This window comes from Bombina bombina, chromosome 6, assembly GCF_027579735.1.
Source record: "Bombina bombina isolate aBomBom1 chromosome 6, aBomBom1.pri, whole genome shotgun sequence".
Classification (NCBI taxonomy): Eukaryota; Metazoa; Chordata; class Amphibia; order Anura; family Bombinatoridae; genus Bombina; species Bombina bombina.
The window spans coordinates 471,867,129-471,890,967 of NC_069504.1; the positions used below are offsets into that span (position 1 = coordinate 471,867,129).

Below are 23,839 nucleotides of genomic sequence, written 5' to 3' on the forward strand. Positions count from 1 at the left end.
TTGTCCAATCTGGCCTGCGAAAGGTCATACCTTTGGACAGATGGACCCGAGATAGCCACCAGAGAAGAGAATCCCTGGTCTCTTGATCCAGATTTAGTAGAGGGGACAAATCTGTGCAATCCCCGTTCCACTGACTGAGCATGCATAGTTGCAGCGGTCTGAGATGTAGGCGTGCAAACGGCACTATGTCCATTGCCGCTACCATTAAGCCGATTACTTCCAAGCACTGAACCACCGAAGGGCGCGGAATGGAATGAAGAACACGGCAGGAATTTAGAAGCTTTGATAACCTGGACTCCGTCAGGTAAATTTTCATTTCTACAGAATCTATCAGAGTCCCTAGGAAGGAAACTCTTGTGAGTGGGGATAGAGAACTCTTTTCCTCGTTCACTTTCCACCCATGCGATCTCAGAAATGCCAGTACTACGTCCATATGAGACTTGGCAATTTGGAAGTTTGACGCCTGTATCAGGATGTCGTCTAAATAAGGGGCCACTGCTATGCCCCGCGGCCTTAGGACCGCCAGAAGCGACCCTAGAACCTTCGTAAAGATTCTTGGGGCTGTAGCTAATCCAAAGGGAAGAGCTACAAACTGGTAATGCCTGTCTAGAAAGGCAAACCTGAGAAACCGATGATGATCTTTGTTATTGGAATGTGAAGATAAGCATCCTTTAAATCCACTGTAGTCATATATTGACCCTCCTGGATCATAGGTAGGATGGTACGAATAGTTTCCATCTTGAATGATGGAACTCTGAGGAATTTGTTTAAGATCTTTAGATCCAAAATTGGTCTGAAGGTTCCCTCTTTTTTGGGAACCACAAACAGATTTGAGTAAAAACCCTGTCCCTGTTCCTCCTTTAGAACTGGATGGATCACTCCCATAACTAGGAGGTCTCGTACAAAGTGTAAGAATGCCTCTCTCTTTATCTGGTTTGCAGATAATTGTGAAAGGTGAAATCTCCCTTTGGGGGGGGGAAGCTTTGAAGTCCAGAAGATATCCCTGGGATATAATTTCCAACACCCAGGGATCCTGGACATCTCTTGCCCACGCCTGGGCGAAGAGCGAAAGTCTGCCCCCTACTAGATCCGTTACCGGATAGGGGGCCGTTCCTTCATGCTGTCTTAGAGGCAGCAGCAGGCTTTTTGGCCTGCTTACCTTTGTCCCAGGTCTGGTTTGGTCTCCAGACCGTCTTGGACTGAGCAAAAGTTCCCTCTTGTTTGCATTAGAGGAAGTTGATGCTGCACTTGCCTTGATGTTTCGAAAGGCACGAAAATTAGACTGTTTGGCCCTTGATTTGGACCTGTCCTGAGGAAGGGCATGACCTTTTCCTCCAGTGATATCAGCAATAATCTCCTTCAAACCAGGCCCAAATAGGGTCTGCCCCTTGAAGGGAATGTTAAGCAGCTTAGATTTTGAAGTCACGTCAGCTGACCATGATTTAAGCCATAGCGCCCTGCGCGCCTGTATAGCAAAACCAGAATTCTTAGCCGTTAGTTTAGTCAAATGAACAATGGCATCAGAAAACAAAGGAATTGGCTAGCTTAAGTGCTCTAAGCTTGCCAAGTATGTCATCCAATGGAGTCGCTACCTGTAAAGCCTCTTCCAGAGACTCAAACCAGAATGCTGCAGCAGCAGTGACAGGAGCAATGCATGCAAGGGGCTGTAGGATAAAACCTTATTGAATAAACATTTTCTTAAGGTAAGCTAATTTTTTATCCATTGGATCTAAAAAAGCACAACTGTCCTCGACAGGGATAGTAGTACTGCTCCCTCCACCTTAGGAACTGTCTGTCATAAGTCCCGTGTGGTGGCGTCTATTGGAAACATTTTTCTAAAAATAGGAGGGGAAGAGAACGTCACACCTGGTCTATCCCATTCCTTATTAATAATTTCTGTAAACCTTTTAGGTATTGGAAAAACATCAGTACACACCGTCACTGCATAGTATTTATCCAGTCTACACAATTTCTCTGGCACTGCAATTGTATCACAGTCATTCAGAGCAGCTAAAACCTCCCTGAGAAACACGCGGAGGTGTTCAAGCTTAAATTTAAATGTAGAAATATCAGAATCAGGTTGCATCATCTTTCCTGAGTCAGAAACATCACCCACAGACTGAAGCTCACCTTCCTCAGCTTCTGCATATTGTGAGGCAGTATCAGACATGGTTCTTAAAGCGTCAGTATGCTCTGCATTTCGTCTAACCACAGAGCTATCTTGCTTACCTCTAAATTCAGGTAGTCTGGTTAATACCGCTGACAGTGTATTATCCATGACTGCCTCCATGTCTTGTAAAGTAATCGCTATGGGCGCCCTAGATGTACTTGGCGCCATTTGAGCGTGAGTCCCTTGAGCGGGAGTCAAAGGATCTGACACGTGGGGAAAGTTAGTCGGCATAACTTCCCCCTCGTCAGATTCCTCTGGTGATAAAATTTTTTTTAAAGACAGGATATGATCTTTATTGCTTAAAGTGAAATCAGTACACTTGGTACACATTCTAAGAGGGGGTTCCACCATGGCTTTTAAACATAATGAACAAGGAGTTTCCTCTATGTCAGACATGTTTGTACAAACTAGCAATGAGACTAGCAAGCTTGGAAAACACTTTAAATCAAGTTAACAAGCAAATATAAAAAACGGTACTGTGCCTTTAAAAGAAACAAATTTTGTCAAAATTTGAAAAACTGTGAAAAAAGGCAGTAAATCAAACGAAATTTTTACAGTGTATGTAATAAGTTAACAGAGCATTGCACCCACTTGCAAATGGATGATTAACCCCTTAATTCAAAAAACGGATCAAAAAAACGATATAGACATTTTTTAACAGACACAACAAACTGCCACAGCCTGCTGTGGCCCTACCTTCCCCAATAAACGACTTTGGAAAGCCTTTGAGCCCTTTAGAGATGTCCTATAGCATACAGGGGACTCCTGAGGGAAGCTGGATGTCACAGTTTGAAATTTTAACTGCAACAACTGTATCTTTTATACTACAACAGTGGAAAGCCTCAGGAAACTGTTTCTAGGCAAAATTTAAGCCAGCCATGTGGAAAAAACTAGGCCCCAATAAAGTTTTATCACCAAAGCATATATAAAAACGATTAAACATGCCAGCAAACGTTTTATATTGCAATTTTATAAGGGTATTACCCCTGAGAGTAAGCATGATACCAGTCGCTATTAAATCACTGTATTCAGGCTTAACTTACATTAATCCGGTATCAGCAGCATTTTTTAGCATTTTCCATTTCTAGAAAAAATTGTAACTGCACATACCTCATAGCAGAGTAAACTGCACACCATTCTCCCGCTGAAGTTACCTCTCTCCTCAGACATATGTGAGAACAGCAATGGATCTTAGTTACAACCTGCTAAGATCATAGAAAACTCAGGCAGATTCTTCTTCTATTTACTGCCTGGGATAAAATAGTACAACTCCGGTACCATTTAAAATAACAAACTTTTGATTGAAGATAAAAAACTAACTATATTTCACCACTCTCTCTTACTACCTCCATGCGTGTTGAGAGTTGCAAGAGAATGACTGGGTATGGCAGTTAGGAGAGGAGCTATATAACAGCTCTGCTGTGGGTGTCCTCTTGCAACTTCCTGTTGGGAATGAGAATATCCCACAAGTAATGGATGATCCGTGGACTGGATACACCTTACAAGAGAAAACCATATAATTCAATAGGTGATACTCCCTTCACATCCCTCTGACATTCACTGTACTCTGAGAGGAATCAGGCTTCAAAATGCTGAGAAGCGCATATCACAGAAGAAAATCAAGCACAAACTTACTTCACCACCTCCATAAACTGAATTGTGGTGTGGTGAGGGTGTACAGTATTTATAGGCATTTTGAGGTTTGGAAAACTTTGCCCCTCCTGGTAGGATTGTATATCCCATACGTCACTAGCTCATAAACTCTTGCCAATTACATGAAAGAAAACCTAACGTTTGCATAACCGACTGACATGTGATAACCTGACGAGTGATGCCAAAAGTACCCCTAGTAGTAAACTAAGGAGCATAATTTCTTAATGCTAATAACTATTGTAGCAAAATATTAGATTCCCACAATATTGTCTCTTGTATACATTGTCTAGAATTGTTGGTGTTGGTGCCAGAGAGAAACCTAAACTTGTACTTAAACAATAAGCCAACTTGTATATCACCAGGAGAACAGTCCCTGGCCTCTGGTCCTTTAGCTTTGCAGACTACAGGATATGTTTGTCTCCTTATTTATGTCTGTAGCCTCAGCCAGGCTTTCCGCACTCAAACTGCTGTTTTTCACCAATTGTCCTTTTACAACTGCCTCAGTGTAACTACCTTTGTCAGTCCCTGACATCACAAAAACTGCATTATAAGAAAGTCCTAAAAATCAAGAATCCCGAAAACCAAGTTGTGCATGTACTATAGTTTGTGCAAAATAAATGTATGTTGAGGTAAGTTTTATTCACCTGTTTAATTTCACCCTTTTCTTCACATTTTGTACCCTCACCACAGCTGTGTGCCTCAAATACACCACAATCTGTTCCACACTAGTGTGTGTATACAACTACTTATGTATATTTTTTAAATAAAGAAAAAAAACAAATAGACGTGAAGATGAGTTTTTATAAAGTTTATTTGTTAAAACAGTTCTGTTATAAATAATATCATGGTTTAGAAAATAACCACCAGTAGTTTACTTATGTTATTATTATACATTTTAACAGTCTTTTTGTTGCAGCTGGTCAGGCAGAGAACAATTAAAAATTCTTCCAGTCATTACGCGTCCTCTCTCCTGCCTGGCTCAGTGGATACTTTGGTTCAAGTACTGAACAAACATATTAGCAAGCTGAGAGATGTTCTCATTGGGGTGTAGCTTGGTGTAGCTGATGAACTGGCGGCGGAGCTTCCGTAGCTCAGACATGTTTAGGATCCTTGGCAATTCAATGTGGGAATGTTGAGGAAAACAATTGTATTGCATTATGCATTTACATTTTGCCAATACTGATATTGATAATATCAAAATGTTATAGTCCTGAGAAGCACACAATTCTAAGATGACCATATTGTTACACAGCATCCTTAAAGAAGAACTGTCACTTATTTGATCTAATAAACTTTTTTTTCCCATTAAAGGGACATTAAACACTTTGAGATGGTAATATAAAATGATAAACTGTATACAAACATTGTATTATACTTTCATTACTTATTTTGTCCTATTTTCCTGTAATTTCATTCTGATAATCGTGTGCTTTTCAGTTCCTGTTAGAAGTGGAAGTGCAGAACACATATTCCACAGTCATTGGCTGGCATTGGTCTCAGCAGAGAAAGAAACCTCAGTTACAACATGGCAGCACCCATTGCTTTATAGACATCTACATGTTAATTTCAGACTAATCTTATCTTTAAAAAAAAATAGGGAAGGGAGTTATCTTTATTTGTAATGAGAAGGCAGATTTTGTATCCCTATACAGAAAACACAATGGATAAAAACATGTTATGGAAGGCAGACTAAGTAAGAAGGATTACGAGTCCCTGTTCCATAATCTCAATGAAATTAAACAATTCCCTTGTGCCTTGATGAGCCAGTAGACAGAATCTGGCAAGGTCTTTATCTAAGTTTACTTATATTTGTTTAATGTGTGTATTATCATTTTCAATCCCTGACTCTCCAGCAATGCAGACTTATTTTAAAGGATATTTTCTCACTGGCTCCAGGCACCACAATAATATCCCCAGGAATGCTGGTTTTCTGGGCATTTAGCACAGCCTGTAAATAGCAAAATAATTACATTAACCAAATTTAAGAAATATTACAACTCAATTCAAAATACGAAACACTTTATATCCAGTGGTTGCCTGCATACTTATGGTCACAGCCTCAAGAAAGCAGAGAAATATATTCTGGTTACTACAATTATTATTATAAGCATTTTATTACTAACTTCTAACTCTTGTGTACAAGCTGCTTCAGTCTTTGCGCTCATCACATTTAAACATCTAAAATCATATTGACAGTTTTAGAAAGCAACACCAATATGTAGGAATATCCAATAATAAAAAAAAAAGGCCTACATCGAAAGTGCAAAAACCTTTGTGTCAACAAAAACATCCAGAACAAAATATGTGTCCTTCCCATGTACACATTAAATAAGAAGGTGCATTTTTTTCTGTCACTTTGCACCATCTTGCGAGCTATCAAAAATATTAGATACGATTTAATACCACTCAAAAGTGTGACAAAGTAGTGACAACTTATTTTAACAAATATTTTAACGTCTGACCACTCTTTCAAATGGTAGACATTATGATATATTTCTATAGTTAAAGGAACATGAAAGTCAAAATGTTTATTACATGATTCAGATAGAACATACAATATTAAACAACTTTTCATTTTACTCTAATATCAAATTTGCTTTATTCTCTTGATATTCTTTGTTGAATGATCAGCAATGCACTACCAGGAGCTAGCTGAACACATTTGGTGAGACAATGACAAGTGGCATATATGTGTAGCCACCAATCACCAGCTCACTCCCAGTAGTGCATTTCTGTTCCTGAGCCTACCTAGGTGTGCTTTTCAACATATGATACCAAGAGAATGAAGCAAATTAGATAATAGAAGTAAATTTAAAGTTGTTTAAAATTGCATGTTTTGTCTGAATCATGAAAGATTTAATTCCCTTTAAGGGCATATTTATTGATGTCAGGATGCCTTAAAGGGGCCGTCAACTCAAAAATTGTTATTGTTTAAAAAGATAGATAATCCCTTTATTACCCTTTCCCCAGTTTTGCACAGCCAACATTGTTATATTAATATACTTTTTACCTCTATGATTACCTTGTATCTAAGCCTTTTCTGACAGCCCCCTGATCACATGACTTTTTATTATCTATTGACTTGCATTTTATCCAATTAGTGCCGTGTCTGCTACAACCCACGGGTGTCAGCACAATGTTATCTATATGGCACACATGAACTAGCACTCCCCTGTTGTGAAAAGCTAATAAAAAAGCATGTGATAAAAGGCTGTCTTTAGTGGCTTAGAAAAAAGGCAGCAATGTAGAGGTTTAAAGGTTATACTGTATACTAATATAACCATGTTGGTTGTGCAAAGCTGGGGAATGGGTAAAAAAGGCGTTTATCTTTTTAAACAATAACAATTTTGGTGTTAACTGTCCCTTTAATCGGAGAAATGCTGTGAGGTATTTGGGAAGATCCAAGCTTTTTTTAATCTGTCGTTTTGAGTACCCCCGTTCTAAAAATCTTTGTGACAGCTCCTTTGCCTGCTCTTCAAAATCTTTTGTACTGGAACAATTCCTTTTAAGACGTAGGAATTGTCCAACAGGTATGCCAGACTTAAGACTCTCAGGGCAATGGCTACTAGCATGTAATAGGCTATTTGTAGCTGTCGATTTGCAATATACCTTGGTTTTTAGGTTAATGCCTTCCTTCCAAATCTTCAGATCTAAAAAGGTTGCTTCATCATGGCTAATTTCTCTAGTTAAGAAAATATTATAGTTATTCTTAGTATTTAAAGCATTGATGAAGGAATTTAGAAGTTCTTCACTTTCCTTCCAAAGTAAGAAAATATCATCGACAAAGCGAAACCATAGGGGCACGTGTGCTTCCACCAGAGTTTCAAAATTAGAGAAAATCTCTTGTGTTTCCCACAGTCCTAGATGCAAACATGCATATGTTGGAGCGCACGTAGCCCCCATGGCTGTACCATGTAATTGCCTGTAGAACTTCCTGTAATATCCCTTTAAGACATTCCACTTCCTCTCTACCTGCCTATAAAACCTCACTTCCTCAGCACACCTTTGCTTGATTATTTTGTGCTGAATCTTGTTTTAAGTACTCCACTTATGCTACACCTCAATCAAGTCACTTGATGCCGTTGCAACTTATGCTCCTATGAGCTCTCCTGTGCTTACTTTACAGCAGCCTTTAGTTTCCTTGTACAGAAACTACTAACCGCTCTCTCAGGATTTCCAAACAGCTGTTATTTGTATCGGGGATTTCCCAATCTGTTGCAGCTTGCTTTCTGCTGTACCGGAACCCATCGCAGCATCGTGAGTCACTACACTGAATGTAGTTCCGGATGCTTTTTCATTACAGCTACCGACTCAGACCTCAGCGTCCACAGCTAAGACGTAACCACAAGTATTGTTACTTCATTTCTTGAACTGTATCTAGCTTTCGCAACTATCATTCCTGCAGATACTTACCTGTAACTTTATACCATTGTGACCTACTCTCCTCTTGATTCAGTAGTACGCTTATGAACTCACCTGTTATTTGAACAAGTTGTACTCTGTTTCTTTTTGCCACTCATTTAATGTGTACAGGAGAGGTTGCTGAAGTGCTTGTAAGCTCCTGTGTGTGTATTAAGTTAACAGTCATAACTATCTAAAAACTCCTCTCATGAACCATAGATTGAAGGAGTGTCTCACTTGATTAATCTGCTGGTTGTTAACATCCAGGTGATTAAAGGTATCACTCTGGTTTCACAGACCCAGCTACAAAACTGACATTATATTCACTTGTCAGTAACTTAACCATTACACTTCCCATCAAAGGTAAAAATATTACTGGTAAGTATTAGTTCTAACAGTGAAATGACAAATTCTGTATGTGCCTGGTAGTCACTCCCTCTCTGTTCTAAATAGAATCTGGCTGCTTTTAATCCGACTAAATGCGAGATTGAGGAGTACAAAGACTCCACATCCAAAGTCACTAACAGTGTGTCATCACTGATTTCAACGCCATCGATTTTCCTAAATACATCCGACGTATCTTGGACATAGGAGGGCAATGAACTTAAAAATGGTCGTAAAAATTGAACAACATAACGACTTGCTCCCTCCACTGGACCTCATATGCTCGAGATAATTGGTCTCCCTGGGGGCTTCCTCATGCTATTGTGTAATTTAGGTATGCAATAAAAAGTAGGAACTGTTGGATACTTTTTTTGCATAAACTCATATTCTTTTTTATTTATGAGACTTTGCCTCAAAGCATTATTGAGCAACAACTGCAATCGATTACATGTTTTTTTAAATTCGTTTCGATTACTCATTTCATATTGATCTTTGTTGTTAAGCTGCCTGTTTACCTCAGCAACATAATCTGTTTCATTTAAGATGACCAGATTTCCTCACTTCTCTGAAGATTTAAAAATCAAACCTTTTTGATTAAGTAGCTCAGAGAGAGACTGTCTTTCCTTTCTACTCAAATTGTCGTTTACTACCCCAAAACATTGCATCTGCCCAATTTTCTTCTCTACACATTTCACAAAACTTTGTATACCCAAATCAGCATTTGAAGGGGGTTTTAAACCTGAAACCTTGGGATAAACAGTTCTCAAACTACCTTCTTCTTGATCCTCCAGAAGGGAAACAAGATCATCGAAACACTGTTTGTCACTTGAGTCCATCAGCGAGACCAAACTTTTGCCTCTGCCAATGGTTTTCTTCAAAAGCAGTTTTCTGGCAAAAAGATTCAGATCTTTTATAAATTCAAATTTGTCCAGACTCGCTGATGGACAAAAGGACAGACCTTTTTTAAGTAAAGCAATATGTGATAGGGAGAGGGGGAAAGAGGATAGATTTACCACCTTAAGGGTATCAACTTCACCTTTAGGTGCGGTGTAAAGGGCTCTATCTAGGGCCTCTGATTCCTTGTCAACATCCTTGTCCCCCTGTTGTTCCTGTATCTCCCCCCTCTCCTTCTGTTTGAAGAGCGACCAACACCCTCTCTTGCGCCTCCCTCCCCTCCTTGTTTTACTCCTAAAGGGGATTGGGTCAGTTAGTGCATTCCTAATGTTCTGGGCATTATCTTGATCATTATCTGAATTGTCAGTACCTGAATCATATGTATTACGTAAAATACCATTATTTCTATAAATGTAGATTTTTCCTTTTCTCTCATCATCTTAATCCCTCATTAACTTCCTTCTTTTCCTAAATTTTATTTAATTTTGTAGTTTATCAATATTGCGTTGTGCTTCTTCATTTAATTTCTCAAAAGCTGGGTCAAGAGAGAAAACATTGACTTTCACATACTGTATGCCTTTTCTACTTCAATTTTGCTTTCTTCTAACTTCTTTTTATCCTCTTCTATAATTAATTCCATCAATTCAATGGTACATTTAGTTAGAATTGCATTCCATTTTTTTTATAAATTCATTATCAGCATCTAATCCCCTTAAATTAATCCCAGGGTCCAGCCTTATCCTTAGACCTCTTGGGATCAATTTTTCTTTCACAATTTTCCAAACTAGCTATTTCCCATTTCAACTTAAGTTCATTAATAGCTTTATGTTTGTACAGTTTAAATGCCAAGAACACATCATCACTTTTTTCATCAATATTACTTTCATCAATCACAATCGCTGCCTTAAATGCTTCGCTTACATCACTAGTCCATCTCTCATCAGAGATTTTAAAAGCCATGATGGTCTAACAGCACACCTGGGAGCCCGTCAAACACCACAAAAAGACAATTTAATATTATAATTATGTAGATGGGTAGGTGCACTCCAGAAACAGCGTAACAATACTAGCTGTGGGGGGCGGAGCCAACAGCAGAGGCAGGCAGAAGCATATCTCTTTAGCTCCTAGGCCTTGAGTTATAAATATACTTATTTTCAGCAAAAATTCTATCTAATTCTATTTGTGGATCACCACTAATTGGTCAATAACTAAGAGATCATTGATATGAGAAGAACTATACAGCTAATTTAATGCGTTTTTACACCTCCAGGAGGGAGCCATCACACTGTAAGCGGCAGAATTAGTAGGCCTTCTACCATCATTGCTAGTCTAAAGCTCTACAAGAAGAATCCTGAAGCTACCCTTAAAATGGAGGAAGACTATGAGCTATTATATGCCATGCTACAGAATTTGAATCGTAAGATGGACTACTATTGTTCTGATCTATTGGATTCCTTAGAAAGAACATCAAGAGGAATGACCTGCAACACATTTATTAGCAAGCTGCCTGGAGATACGCAGATAAAGTTACCGCTGGAATGCCTGCCGATGACACTGCCGCAACAACAACAGCCTTCACTACCTATCATAAATAGCAACGGCCACTACGACCCGCTCCTTAATGATCGCACAAAGATTATTTCAAGCAACGCTTTACTACCAGAACAGGCTCTGCAGAACACTGTGATCCGCTGGTTATCTAAACCCCAACCTTACCTCACAGCGATGGAGTCGCATGACAAGCTTCCTGACAGCGGTGAGCAGATCGACTGGTGCGATGTTGACACGGATCTCACACTTGCGGCGCTCCCTCTGGGCTGGATTTGGAGGCCTGGTGTTTTGCTTTTGCTGAGCCCTGTACTCGCTTCTGGGGTGCAGATTCCTGCCTGTGCTTGTTCGGAACGGGAGTCCTTTCGTCTTCAGCCTGCAGGCACTGACCATCCTAGCCTGGACATTGGAGAGGTTGAGCCCTGGCCCCTAAGAGACCTACTTTTTAATCTTCAGGTCAGAAAATGGAAGAACACGGGTATAGGATGAACTGCTGAATTAATTCTGGAAATGTCAGAGAATGCGTTGACATTTTCTTCAGCATTCCCTTGATGTTTGTCACTTATGTACATGTAAACTGGTAGACACTGGCTCCTGGATTCCCTATCCTGTATGACTCAAACATGTACTGCTCATATGACTGATACTACATGATCCTGGAGTCATATTTAGTTCTCCCCATATCTTTATTAGTTTTGGCTTTACTAGCATATGCGTGTTTCTATCTTATGGTTTGACTAGTTTACATGATTTTACATGTTGGTTGGGATATTAAGCATTAAAGCTTCTCTAACTTGGCACTTATACATATTAACTGAGAGCTTTACATTTACCTCTAATTTCATAGTTTACATTTTATTCACTGTGGAGACTATACTAAGTTACTGACATGTTATTGCTGCACAAGATCTTGAATGGGCATATCCATCTTGGTTATACTATATTACATTTATCTTGGCGTCCTAAATCCTTAATAGCAGACTGTATTATTTGTCTTCGCCAACACTTAGCCTAGATTTTAACTAAGTTCTCACTCTTGCCAAGGCTGGATCTTTCAGTAGCCCACACATTTAATACAGTCATAATATCTCCCATGAATATTGCAGGAAAAATATGTTATTATATGTCAGGAGAAGTTTTTAAGTTGATATTTTACCTATACTCATGGTTTTAGTATTAAGCTCTGGGCTTGCCTTTATCTCTAACCATGTTTACTACAGCTCAATTAGGCTATTATTGTGCTATTAAATGGATTAGCAGCCATGTCCTTTATCCTTTCCACTTACTAAGATGTTATCCTAGAACTTTTAAGATAGCCACAGATAATTTTAATGTCAGACTATATATTGTCCAAGTCCCCTTATAATTCACCTAATTTAACTTCAAACCTTAATAGCTTAGCATATAGGTAGGAACTAGGCGTTTTTTCTCTTTTTACCACATAAGTTTAAGATCTATATTTCACAGGGAATGATATCCCCTAGCTGCTCCGTGTTTCTGTGTTCCTATTATTCTTCTACAGGGAAATTTTATACAGTATAAAACTTAGAGAAATTTGTAGTTATTGTTCCCTGGCTACTATAATTTGAATACTAACCGTAACCTATAAGATGTTTATATCTTTAATTTTTTATTGTTATTTTATGTTAGAGGTTATGTGTTTTGCTACTGAATAACGCTTAACCCTTACATTATGATATGGAGACCTATGGTTAAAGTTATTTTTTCCACTATAAATACCATTTAGTTTCTTCTCACTCCCCTGGCCTTTTACTTATATAAATACATTTGGCTCCGTTTACCTCCTCCCCCCACCTCCCCCCATTTTTGGAGCGGCGCTTGCCCGCTGATACCTTTCCCCCTTCCTATATAACTGTATTATATTTATATGGCCCAGATGGGGCAGATCACCTGAATATTATATATCTCTTTACATTAATGTCCATTTGACCCATATGTGGTCATCCGATCAGTCAGCCAACTATGCTATAATATCGTAAAACAGAGGTCTCAAAAGCCTATCTTGTAACTTGCAATGTTATATTTTTCTCCTCTTTACAAGTGATATTCTAATTTAAACAAAGCTATATTTGTATCTGATGTTATGAGGCGTTCATTGTTTGCTAATCTTATCGCAAAACCTCAATAAAAAATTATTTAAAAAAATAAATAAAATACTAGCTGTGAAGGGATATCAAAATATAACAACGATTGGGTGCACACTTATCCCAGGATTAATTCAAGGTGCAAACAGTCATATACTTCACTTTGGAAGGGAAGTGAAGAACTTCTAAATTCCTTCATCAATACGTTAAATACTGAGAATAACTATAATATTTTCTTAACTAGAGAAATTAGCCATGATGAAGCAACCTTTTTAGATCTCAATATTTGGAAGGAAGGCATTAACCTAAAAACCAAGGTATATTGCAAATCGACAGCTACAAATAGCCTATTACATGCTAGTAGCCATTGCCCTGAGAGTCTTAAGTCTGGCATACCTGTTGGACAATTCCTACGTCTTAAAAGGAATTGTTCCAGTAAAAAAGATTTTGAAGAGCAGGCAAAGGAGCTGTCACAAAGATTTTTTAGAACGGGGGTACTCAAAACGACAGATTAAAAAAGCTTGGATCAGATCCAGACAGAGTTCTAGATACGATCTTCTGTATAACAAGAAAGAGAATCATGATGAAGGGAAGATCAGATTAATAACTAGATATAACTCACACTGGAAACAAATTATGAAATTATGAAAAAACACTGGCACATTTTAACCATTGACTCAGATTTAAGGAAATATATAGGGGATTATCCCCTAGTAACAAGCAAGAAGGGCGTGAAGCCTAAAAGACAGTTTGGTACATAGCGAGTATACTAGGAAAGAAATCCCAAATACTTGGTTAAATCAAGGGAGAAAATGGCTTGGTTGTAGCCCATGTGGCCACTGTGTGTATTGCAGGTTTATCCAAAAAAACAATAAATTTGGCACTAATTCAGAGGAACAATATGATATAAAGCAATGGATAACTTGCAACACAACAGGCGTAATTTATTCACTGTTCGTGTCCCAGATACTACGTAGGAAAAACTTAAAGAGATCTCAAAGATCGAGTTAGGGAGCATAGGGATGATATTAAGAATAAAATTCAAGAAAGTCCTGTAGCACGGCATTTTGAACGTGAACATAACTCTGATTTCACGATTCTAAAAGTCACAGGAATTGAACACATTAAACAACACTGCTGTGGAGGCGATGTAGATAAACTTATATTGCAACATGAGAGTAGGTGGATATATAGATTAAAAACCCTAGCACCAATTGGTCTGAACGAAACAATTGATTTTTCCTGCTTTTTATGAAGTGTATATGGTTGTTTACAACATACATGTATTTATAAATTGTTTAAGCCAAGTTTTGTGAGTTTTGTGTATACATATATACGGTATTACCTAATTAGGGTGAAAGAAAGTTGCTGAAAAAAAGTCAAAGAATGAATAAAAAGCATTTTGCAAACATGCAAAATTACATCAAGTCTTAAATGAACGTAGTTCTATATGAAGTCATGGTGGTTTATGGCACACACCCCATCACTAGCAAAGCTATCTAACCGTAGGTTTTTGTAAATGGAAATGCATTAGTATATCTTACTGTTAGGCAAATTTGATTGCCCTTTAAATTAAAAGATGGATCAGAGCGCGATGGAGGAGGTGTTGGAAACAAGATAAAAAAACAACACCCCGGAGTCACAGCATCTGATGAAGCCCTGAAAGCCAGCCCTGTTTGTGGGAGGGGCGAAACGCGTCATGCTGGCGCTCATCTAACCGGCAACTTCAAACTAGGAGCCGACACAAACTCAGCTTGCTTCCTGTTTGGAAATAGTAACCGACAGCAAGGATTCATTGTGGAAACACGTCTCATGTCATGAGAGTATTGGTCCGTTGCTGCACTGTCGATGAACCATGAAGTATGAGCGGTGAGAAAATATAGGAATTAAATGCAATGCGAGTACTGTTTGTCCTACACTGAACAGTTTTTCACCATCTACAGCTGTTCTTGAGCGTGTTCTATACACTAAGTGCTCAAAGTGATAGAAATGGTGATGTTTCGGTCTGTGATTTAACTAAGGATCGCTACATGCAACATTGTTTCTCTTTCTATCAGCATTTGTAATTTGCAAGTGTTAATTGGATAAAAATAAGAGACTTGTTGCAATTCGCTGTTTGGCAGCGACGTTAGCGTGTTTTTTACACTAAGTGCTCACTAGGTCTGCTCTTAGTTCACGGACTTAAAGGGACATATGCTCTCTACTTTGAATGTTGTCGAAATTGTTGTTATTCATTATATGTTATAACATGTTTGTTTTTTGCACTTGGGATGGGTGAAGGGAGTCCGTTTGATGAGCTACATTAAGATTAAATAAACGCTTTTTCACTAATGAGGATTTTAATGTGCAACCTTGTCATTCTTTGATACCCCCTGTATAACTGTGGTTGTCTTCTCTTTTATTCTTTTGTCAAATAATAGTATATGACTGTTTGCACCTTGAATAAATTCTGGGATAAGTGTGCACCCAATCGTTGTTATATATATATATATATATATATATATATATATATACACACACACACACACACATAGATATATAGATATACACACACACACATATATATATATATATATATATACACACACACTAATACACACACCTATATATACACACACAAATATTAACACACACACAAATATACACATACATTAAAACACACATTAAGTTGCTCTATAGAACTTATTATACTCCCTTAAAAGGATTTAACTGGCATAACTCTAAATTTAATAAATGCCCTAATTGTGCCCTTCCGGCAGCAGACCTAATTCATATGCTCTGGTCCTGTCCACGGTTAAAGCAGTCTTGGCTTATTAGCGTATTAAAAGTACCAATTCTCTCTCTCTCTCTGGCGGAGATTGTTTTTCTCATAGATGGCACTTTGTCCCTTGAACATAAAAAGACTGTGAATGCAACAATTTTGGCAGCAAGAAGCTTAATTTTCTCCAAATGGCGAGACAACTCTATACCCAGTATCCCAGAGATTAAAAACTATTTAAAAAACAATGCATCATAGAGCAGCTAGACACCAACCTATCTTCTGAACATGAAATAGTTATTTTTTTTTTAAAAATGGTCCACTTTTATTAGAATTTTCCCAGTTGAGGAAATAAATTACTTAATATACCCTTTCAGACATTCAGAGATAGTTCTCCTCAACCTTTGGTAATAAAAGTTTTTTTTTTTTTTTTGGTTGTTTTCTCTCTTTCTTCCTCTCCCCTCCTTTCCCAGAGCCTGTAATTATAATCCCCCCCCCCCTTTCTATAGATCACATAAATGAGGTATTAGGCAACATCCTTTTCTCCTTTGCTATTCCCTCCAAATCTAGAGAGTTTTTCCTATCCGGCATTGAAAGGACTCTCTCTAGGAATGTTACTTTAATTACATCATCAACGATTTTGCTCCTTTTTTATTTGTCTTATTGTGTAGTATGATAATAGGCTGCTGAGATGTATGAATTAGAAATTGTGAGGTTTATCTCTTGTTTATTGGAGTTGATCTGTGATGTAACAGTTATGATTGCATTTTTTTTTTTATCATGGCTATTTTGACTTTTTTTTCTTTTTCTACTTTTTTGTACTCTCCTATGTCTCCAGAAGCATCCTTTGTCTGTATTGTTATACTTTGAACCTCAATAAAAATAATAAAAAACAAAACAAAACACACACATATATTAACACACATTAACATACACACATTAACATACACACACATACACATATTAACACACACACACATTAACACACACAAATATTAACACATACACACATTAACACACACACAAATATTAACACATACACAAATATTAACACATACACACACATACATATTAAAACACATACATACGTACATACACACACACACATTTATTAAAAAACTAAATCTGGCTCTTAAGTATATTGGTTGGCTCCTAGACTCCTAAAATAAATATGTTAAGCCCTGACTTACCTTTTCTGCAATGTGCTGTTACCTTGGAACGTAGTAACTATGTACATTGTGATAGAACAGAACAGTGACACCTGCAGGTAGAAATTAAAAGTGCAGGCAATTTTTTTTTTTTTGAAACTGTCACGGCCGGTCTTTCTGCAGACACACTACAGATAAGATCGCACAGTGTTCTGCCTTGGGGCTGACTAGAATGGGCTGCTTTCCTGGGGTGCCTGGGCACCTATTGTGAGCAAGGGTGACTTTTCTTGGTTGCTTTGGCACATATTGGTTAGCAGGGGCCACTGTCCTTAAGAATACCTAGGCAAATACCTATTGGCGAATAGGGGCCACTTTCTGAGGTATCTAGGTACTTATTGTTGAGCAGGAGCCACTTTCCAGGGGTGAATGGGTACTTATTAGCGAGCAGGGAACACTTTCCCAGGGTACCTGTGTGCATATTGGTGAGCAGGGGCCACTTTTAAAGTGGTATCTGGGCATCTATTGGTGAACAGAGCCACTGTCACCACCTATTAGCGAGCATAGGCCAGTTTCCCAGAGTACCTGGGCATCTATTTTCCCATAATGGCCATGTATTGATGAGCAGATGCTTCTTTCCTTGAGGGTTTCAAGGTGTCTATTGATGAAAAGGGACCCCTTCCCTGGGTGCCTAGGCACCTATTGGCATGCAGGGGCCATTTTCCCAGGGTGCCTGGGCACGTATTGGAGAAAAGGGTCTACTTTTCTTGAGGGTTGCTAGGTGGCTATTGCTGAGCAGGGCCCACTTTCCTGGGGTCCCTAGGCACCTATTGAAATGCTATGTCCATATTCCTGGAGTGTTTTGAGTGCACTGGGCACATAATTATGAGCAGGGGCCACTTTTTTTGAGGGTTCCTAGGCGGGTATTGGGGAGCAGGGGCCACTTTTTTTGGGTGCTTGAGCACCTATTGATGAGCAGGGGCCACCTTCCTGGGTCGACTGGGAGCCTTATTGATGAGCAGAAGCTACTTTCCTGGGGTGCCAGCCACATAATACTGAGCCACTCTCCTTGAGGGTTCCTAGGTGGCTATTAGCAAGCTGGGAACACTTTCCTGGAGTGCCTGGACATGTAATTGCAAGCAGGGGCCACTTTTTTTTTAGGGTTCCCGGGCACCTATTGGTGAGCAGGGGACACATTTCCCAGGGTGTCTGGGTGCATATTAGCGAGCAGGGGCCACTTTCCTAGGGTACTTGGGCATCTATTGGTGAGCAGGGTCCACTGTCACCGTATATTGGCGAAAAGGGGCCACTTTCTAGGAGTAACTTGGCGACTATTGGTGAGCAGGGGCCATATTCTCAGGGTGCCTGGGCTTTAGATTGGTGACCAGGGGCCACTTTCCTTGAGGGTTCCTAGGCGGCTATTAATGGGCAATAGCCACTTTCCTGGGGTGCCTAGTGACAAACGGGGGCCATGTTCCCAAGGTGCCTGAGCATCTACTGGCGAGCATGACCCACTTTCCTGGGGTACCTAGGCGCATATTGGTACGCAGGAGATACTTTCCTGGGGTACCTGGGTGTCTGTTGATGAGCAGGGGCCAAAGTCATCACCTATTAGCAAACTGAACCACTATCCAGGAGTACCTGGGGACCTATTGGCGATTAGGGGGCATTTTCCCTTGATGTCTGAACGCATATTGGTGAGCAGGGGCCACTTTACTTGAGGGTTCCTAGGCAGCTAGCTATTGGTGAGCAAACCCATTTTCAGGGAATGCCTGGGCAGCTTTTGGTGAGCAGGGGTCACTTTCAGGTTGCCTGGGCTCCTATTTCCTAGGCAAATGGCTTTGGAAAACTGAAAATAAAAGTAAATTTATGCTTACCTGATAAATGAATTTCTTCTATGGTACGACGAGTCCACGGATTCATCCTTTACTTGTGGGATATTATCCTTCCTAACAAAGAGCACCACAGCAGAGCTGTCTATATAGCTCCTCCCTTAGCTCCACCCCCCAGTCATTCGACCGAAGGTACAGGAAGAAAAAGGAGAAACTACAAGGTGCAGAGGTGACTGAAGTTTAAATCAAAAAATATAATCTGTCTTAAAATGACAGGGCGGGCCGTGGACTCGTCGTACCATAGAAGAAATTAATTTATCAGGTAAGCATAAATTTACTTTTCTTCTATAAGGTACGACGAGTCCACAGATTCATCCTTTACTTGTGGGATACAATACCAAAGCTACAGGACACGGATGAACGGGAGGGACAAGACAGATGGTTAAACAGAAGGCACCACTGCTTGAAGAACTTTTCTCCCAAAAATAGCCTCCGAAGAAGCAAAAGTATCAAATTTGTAAAATTTGGGAAAGGTATGAAGCGAAGACCACGTCGCAGCCTTACAAATCTATTCAACAGAAGCATCATTTTTAAAAGCCCATGTGGAAGCCACCGCTCTAGTAGAGTGAGCTGTAATCCTTTCAGGAGGCTGCTGTCCAGCAGTCTTGTATGCCAAATGGATGATGCTTTTCAGCCAAAAAGAAAGAGAGGCAGCCGTAGCTTTTTGACCTCTACGTTTTCCAGAATAGACAACAAACAAAGAAGACGTTTGACGGAAATCTTTGGTTGCTTGCAAGTAAAACTTCAAAGCACGAACCACGTCCAAGTTGTGCAACAGACGCTCCTTCTTAGAGGAAGGATTAGGACACAGAGAAGGAACAACAATTTCCTGATTGATATTCCTATTAGTAACAACCTTAGGAAGGAATCCAGGTTTGGTACGCAAAACCACCTTATCAGCATGGAAAACAAGATAAGGCGAGTCGCATTGCAATGCAGATAGTTCAGAAACTCTTCGAGCCGAAGAGATAGCAACTAAAAACAGAACTTTCCAAGATAGAAGCTTAATATCTATGGAATGCATAGGTTCAAACAGAACCCCTTGAAGAACTTTAAGAACTAAATTCAAACTCCATGGCGGACCAACAGGTTTAAACACAGGCTTGATTCTAACTAAAGCCGGATAGAATGACTGAACGTCTGGAACATCTGCCAGACGCTTGTGCAGTAGAATTGATAAAGCAGATATCTGTCCCTTTAAGGAACTAGCTGATAGCCCCTTCTCCAATCCTTCTTGGAGAAAGGACAAAATCCTAGGAATCCTGATCTTACTCCATGAGTAGCCTTTGGATTCGCACCAAGAAAGATATTTACGCCATATCTTATGATAAATTTTCCTGGTGACAGGCTTTCGAGCCTGAATCAAGGTATCTATGACCGACTCAGAGAAACCCCGCTTGGATAAGATCAAGCGTTCAATCTCCAAGCAGTCAGCCGCAGAGAAATTAGATTTGGATGCTGGAACGGACCTTGAATCAGAAGGTCCTGTCTCAGTGGCAGAGTCCATGGTGGAAGAGATGACATGTCCACCAGGTCTGCATACCAAGTCCTGCGTGGCCACGCAGGTGCTATCAAAATCACCAAAGCTCTCACCTGTTTGATTCTGGCAATCAAACGAGGAAGGAGAGGAAATGGTGAAAACACATAAGCCAGGTTGAAAGACCAGGGTACTGCTAGAGCATCTATCAGTACTGCCTGAGGATCCCTTGACCTGGACCCATAACGAGGAAGTTTGGCGTTCTGACAAGACGCCATCAGATCCAATTCTGGTGTGCCCCATTGCTGAATCAATTGTGCAAACACCTCTGGATGAAGTTCCCACTCCCCCGGTTGAAAAGTCTGACTACTTAGAAAATCTGCTTCCCAGTTCTCCACTCCTGGGATATAGATTGCTGATAGATGGCAAGAGTGAGTCTCTGCCCATCGAATTATTTTGGTAACCTCTATCATCGCTAGAGAACTCTTTGTTCCCCCCTGATGATTGATATATGCTACAGTCGTGATATTGTCCGACTGGAATCTTATGAATCTGGCCGAAGCCAGCTGAGGCTACGCCGGAAGCGCGTTGAATATCGCTCTCAGTTCTAGAATATTTATCGGGAGGAGAGCCTCCTCCTTAGTCCACAAACCCTGTGCTTTCAGGGAATTCCAGACTGCACTCCAGCCCAATAGGCTGGCGTCCGTCGTCACTATGACCCACACTGGCCTGCGGAAACACATTCCCTTGGACAGATGATCCTGTGACAACCACCAAAGAAGAGAGTCTATGGTTTCTTGATCCAGATTTATCTGAGGAGATAAATCTGCATAATCCCCATTCCACTGTTTGAGCATGCATAGTTGCAGTGGTCTGAGATGCAAGCGAGCAAACGGAACTATGTCCATTGCCGCTATCATTAAGCCGCTTACCTCCATACACTGAGCCACTGACGGCCGAGGAATGGAATGAAGAGCTCGGCAGATGGATAAAATTTTTGATTTCCTGAACTCCATCAAAAATTTTCATGTCCACCGAATCTATCAGAGTTCCCAGGAATGGAACTCTTGTGAGAGGGATAAGTGAACTCTTTTTTACGTTCACTTTCCACCCGTGAGATCTTAGAAAAGCCAACACGATGTCCGTGTGAGACTTGGCTAGTTGGTAAGTCGACGCCTGAATTAAGATATCGTCCAGATAAGGCGCCACAGCTATGCCCCGCGGCCTTAGAACCGCCAGAAGGGACCCTAGCACCTTTGTGAAAATTCTGGGAGCTGTGGCCAACCAGAAGGGAAAATCCACAAACTGGTAATGCTTGTCCAGAAAGGCGAACCTGAGGAACTGGTGATGATCTTTGTGGATAGGGATGTGTAAATACGCATCCTTTAAGTCCACGGTGGTCATATATTGACCCTCCTGGATCATCGGCAAAATAGTCCGAATGGTCTCCATCTTGAGATCCAAAATTGGTCTGAAGGTTCCCTCTTTTTTGGGAACCACAAACAGATTGGAGTAGAACCCCTGCCCCTGTTCTGTTTTCGGAACTGGGCAGATCACTTCCATCGTATATAGGTCTTCTACACAGCGTAAGAACGCCTCTCTTTTTGTCTGGTTTACAGACAATTGAGAAAGATGAAATCTCCCACTTGGAGGAGAATCTTTGAAATCTAGAAGATACCCCTGGGTTACGATTTCTAAAGCCCAGGAGTCCTGAACGTCTCTTGCCCAAGCCTCAGCAAAGAGAGAAAGTCTGCCCCCTACTAGATCCGGTCCCGGATCGGGGGCTACCCCTTCATGCTGTCTTGGTGGCAGCAGCAGGCTTCTTGGCCTGTTTACCCTTGTTCCAAGTCTGGTTAGGTCTCCAGACTGACTTGGATTGAGCGAAATTCCCCTCTTGCTTTGCAGCAGGGGAAGAGGTAGAGGGACCACCTTTGAAGTTTCGAAAGGAACGAAAATTATTTTGTTTGATCCTCATCTTATTTGTCTTATCCTGAGGAAGGGCATGGCCTTTCCCTCCAGTGATGTCTGAAATGATCTCTTTCAGTTCAGGCCCGAATAGGGTCTTACCCTTGAAAGGGATGGCTAAAAGCTTAGCTTTTGATGACACATCAGCAGACCAGGACTTAAGCCATAAGGCTCTACACGCTAAAATGGCAAAACCTGAATTCTTTGCCGCTAATTTAGCCAGTTGAAAAGCGGCATCTGTAATGAAAGAATTAGCTAGCTTGAGAGCAATTATTCTATCCAGAATATCATCTAATGGGGTCTCAACCTGAAGAGCCTCCTCCAGAGCCTCGAACCAAAAGGACGCTGCAGTAGTTACAGGAACAATGCACGCTATAGGTTGGAGAAGAAAACCCTGATGAACAAATATTTTCTTTAGGAGACCCTCTAATTTTTTATCCATAGGATCTTTGAAAGCACAACTGTCCTCAATAGGTATAGTTGTACGCTTAGCCAGGGTAGAAATAGCTCCCTCCACCTTAGGGACCATCTGCCACGAGTCCCGCATGGTGTCTGATATGGGAAACATTTTCTTAAAAGTAGGAGGGGGAGCGAAAGAAATACCTGGTCTATCCCACTCCTTAGTAACAATGTCCGAAATCCTCTTAGGGACCGGAAAAACATCAGTGTAGGCAGGAACCTCTAGAAATCTGTCCATTTTACACAATTTCTCTGGAACTACAATAGGGTCACAATCATCCAGAGTCGCTAAAACCTCCCTGAGCAATAAGCGGAGGTGTTCTAGTTTAAATTTAAAAGCCGTCATATCTGAGTCTGTCTGAGGGAACATATTTCCTGAATCAGAAATCTCTCCCTCAGCCAGCAAATCCCTCACCCCCAACTCAGAACATTGTGAGGGTACATCGGATATGGCTAATAAAGCGTCAGAGGGCTCAGCATTTGTTCTCACACCAGACCTACTGCGCTTCCCCTGCAACCCAGGCAGCTTAGAACTAGAAGTACTTGGCGTCGCTTGTGCGGGCGTTAATGGTTGTGACACTTGGGGAGAATTAGATGGAATAACCTGATTCCCTTCTGACTGAGAATCATCCTGCGACATACTTTTAGTAGCTAAAATATGTTCTTTGCAATTTATTGACCTTTCAGTGCATGAGGGACACATTCTAAGTGGAGGTTCCACAATGGCTTCTAAACATATTGAACATTGACTTTCCTCAATGTCAGACATGTTGACCAGGCTAGTAATGACTACAAACAAGCATGAAAACACTTTATTTAGTGAAAAAAATAATCTTAAAAAACGGTACTGCGCCTTTAAGAGAAAAAAAGCATACACGTTCTGCAAAACTGCTTTAAAATGCACCAAATTTTTCAAATTTTTGCAAGCAGACACAATATATGTAGTTAAGATTGCCCCACAAGGAAATTTAACATTTAACCCTTTAAT

The 23,839-nt window shown here is 40.2% G+C and overlaps 1 protein-coding gene across 1 annotated transcript in view; it reads right to left on the reverse strand.

Moving 5' to 3' along the window:
* Positions 1 to 4,616: 4,616 nt before the first annotated feature.
* The window catches only part of KTI12 (KTI12 chromatin associated homolog), a 165,811-nt gene continuing 146,588 nt past the window's right edge, over positions 4,617 to 23,839 (reverse strand). Inside the window, exons 9-10 of the mRNA XM_053717264.1 lie at positions 5,701 to 5,771; positions 4,617 to 4,944 (exon numbers count right to left, since the gene is read on the reverse strand). Coding sequence (XP_053573239.1) covers positions 4,803 to 4,944; positions 5,701 to 5,771 — 213 coding nt within the window. The 3' untranslated portion in view covers positions 4,617 to 4,802. The remainder of the gene's footprint in view (positions 4,945 to 5,700; positions 5,772 to 23,839) is intronic.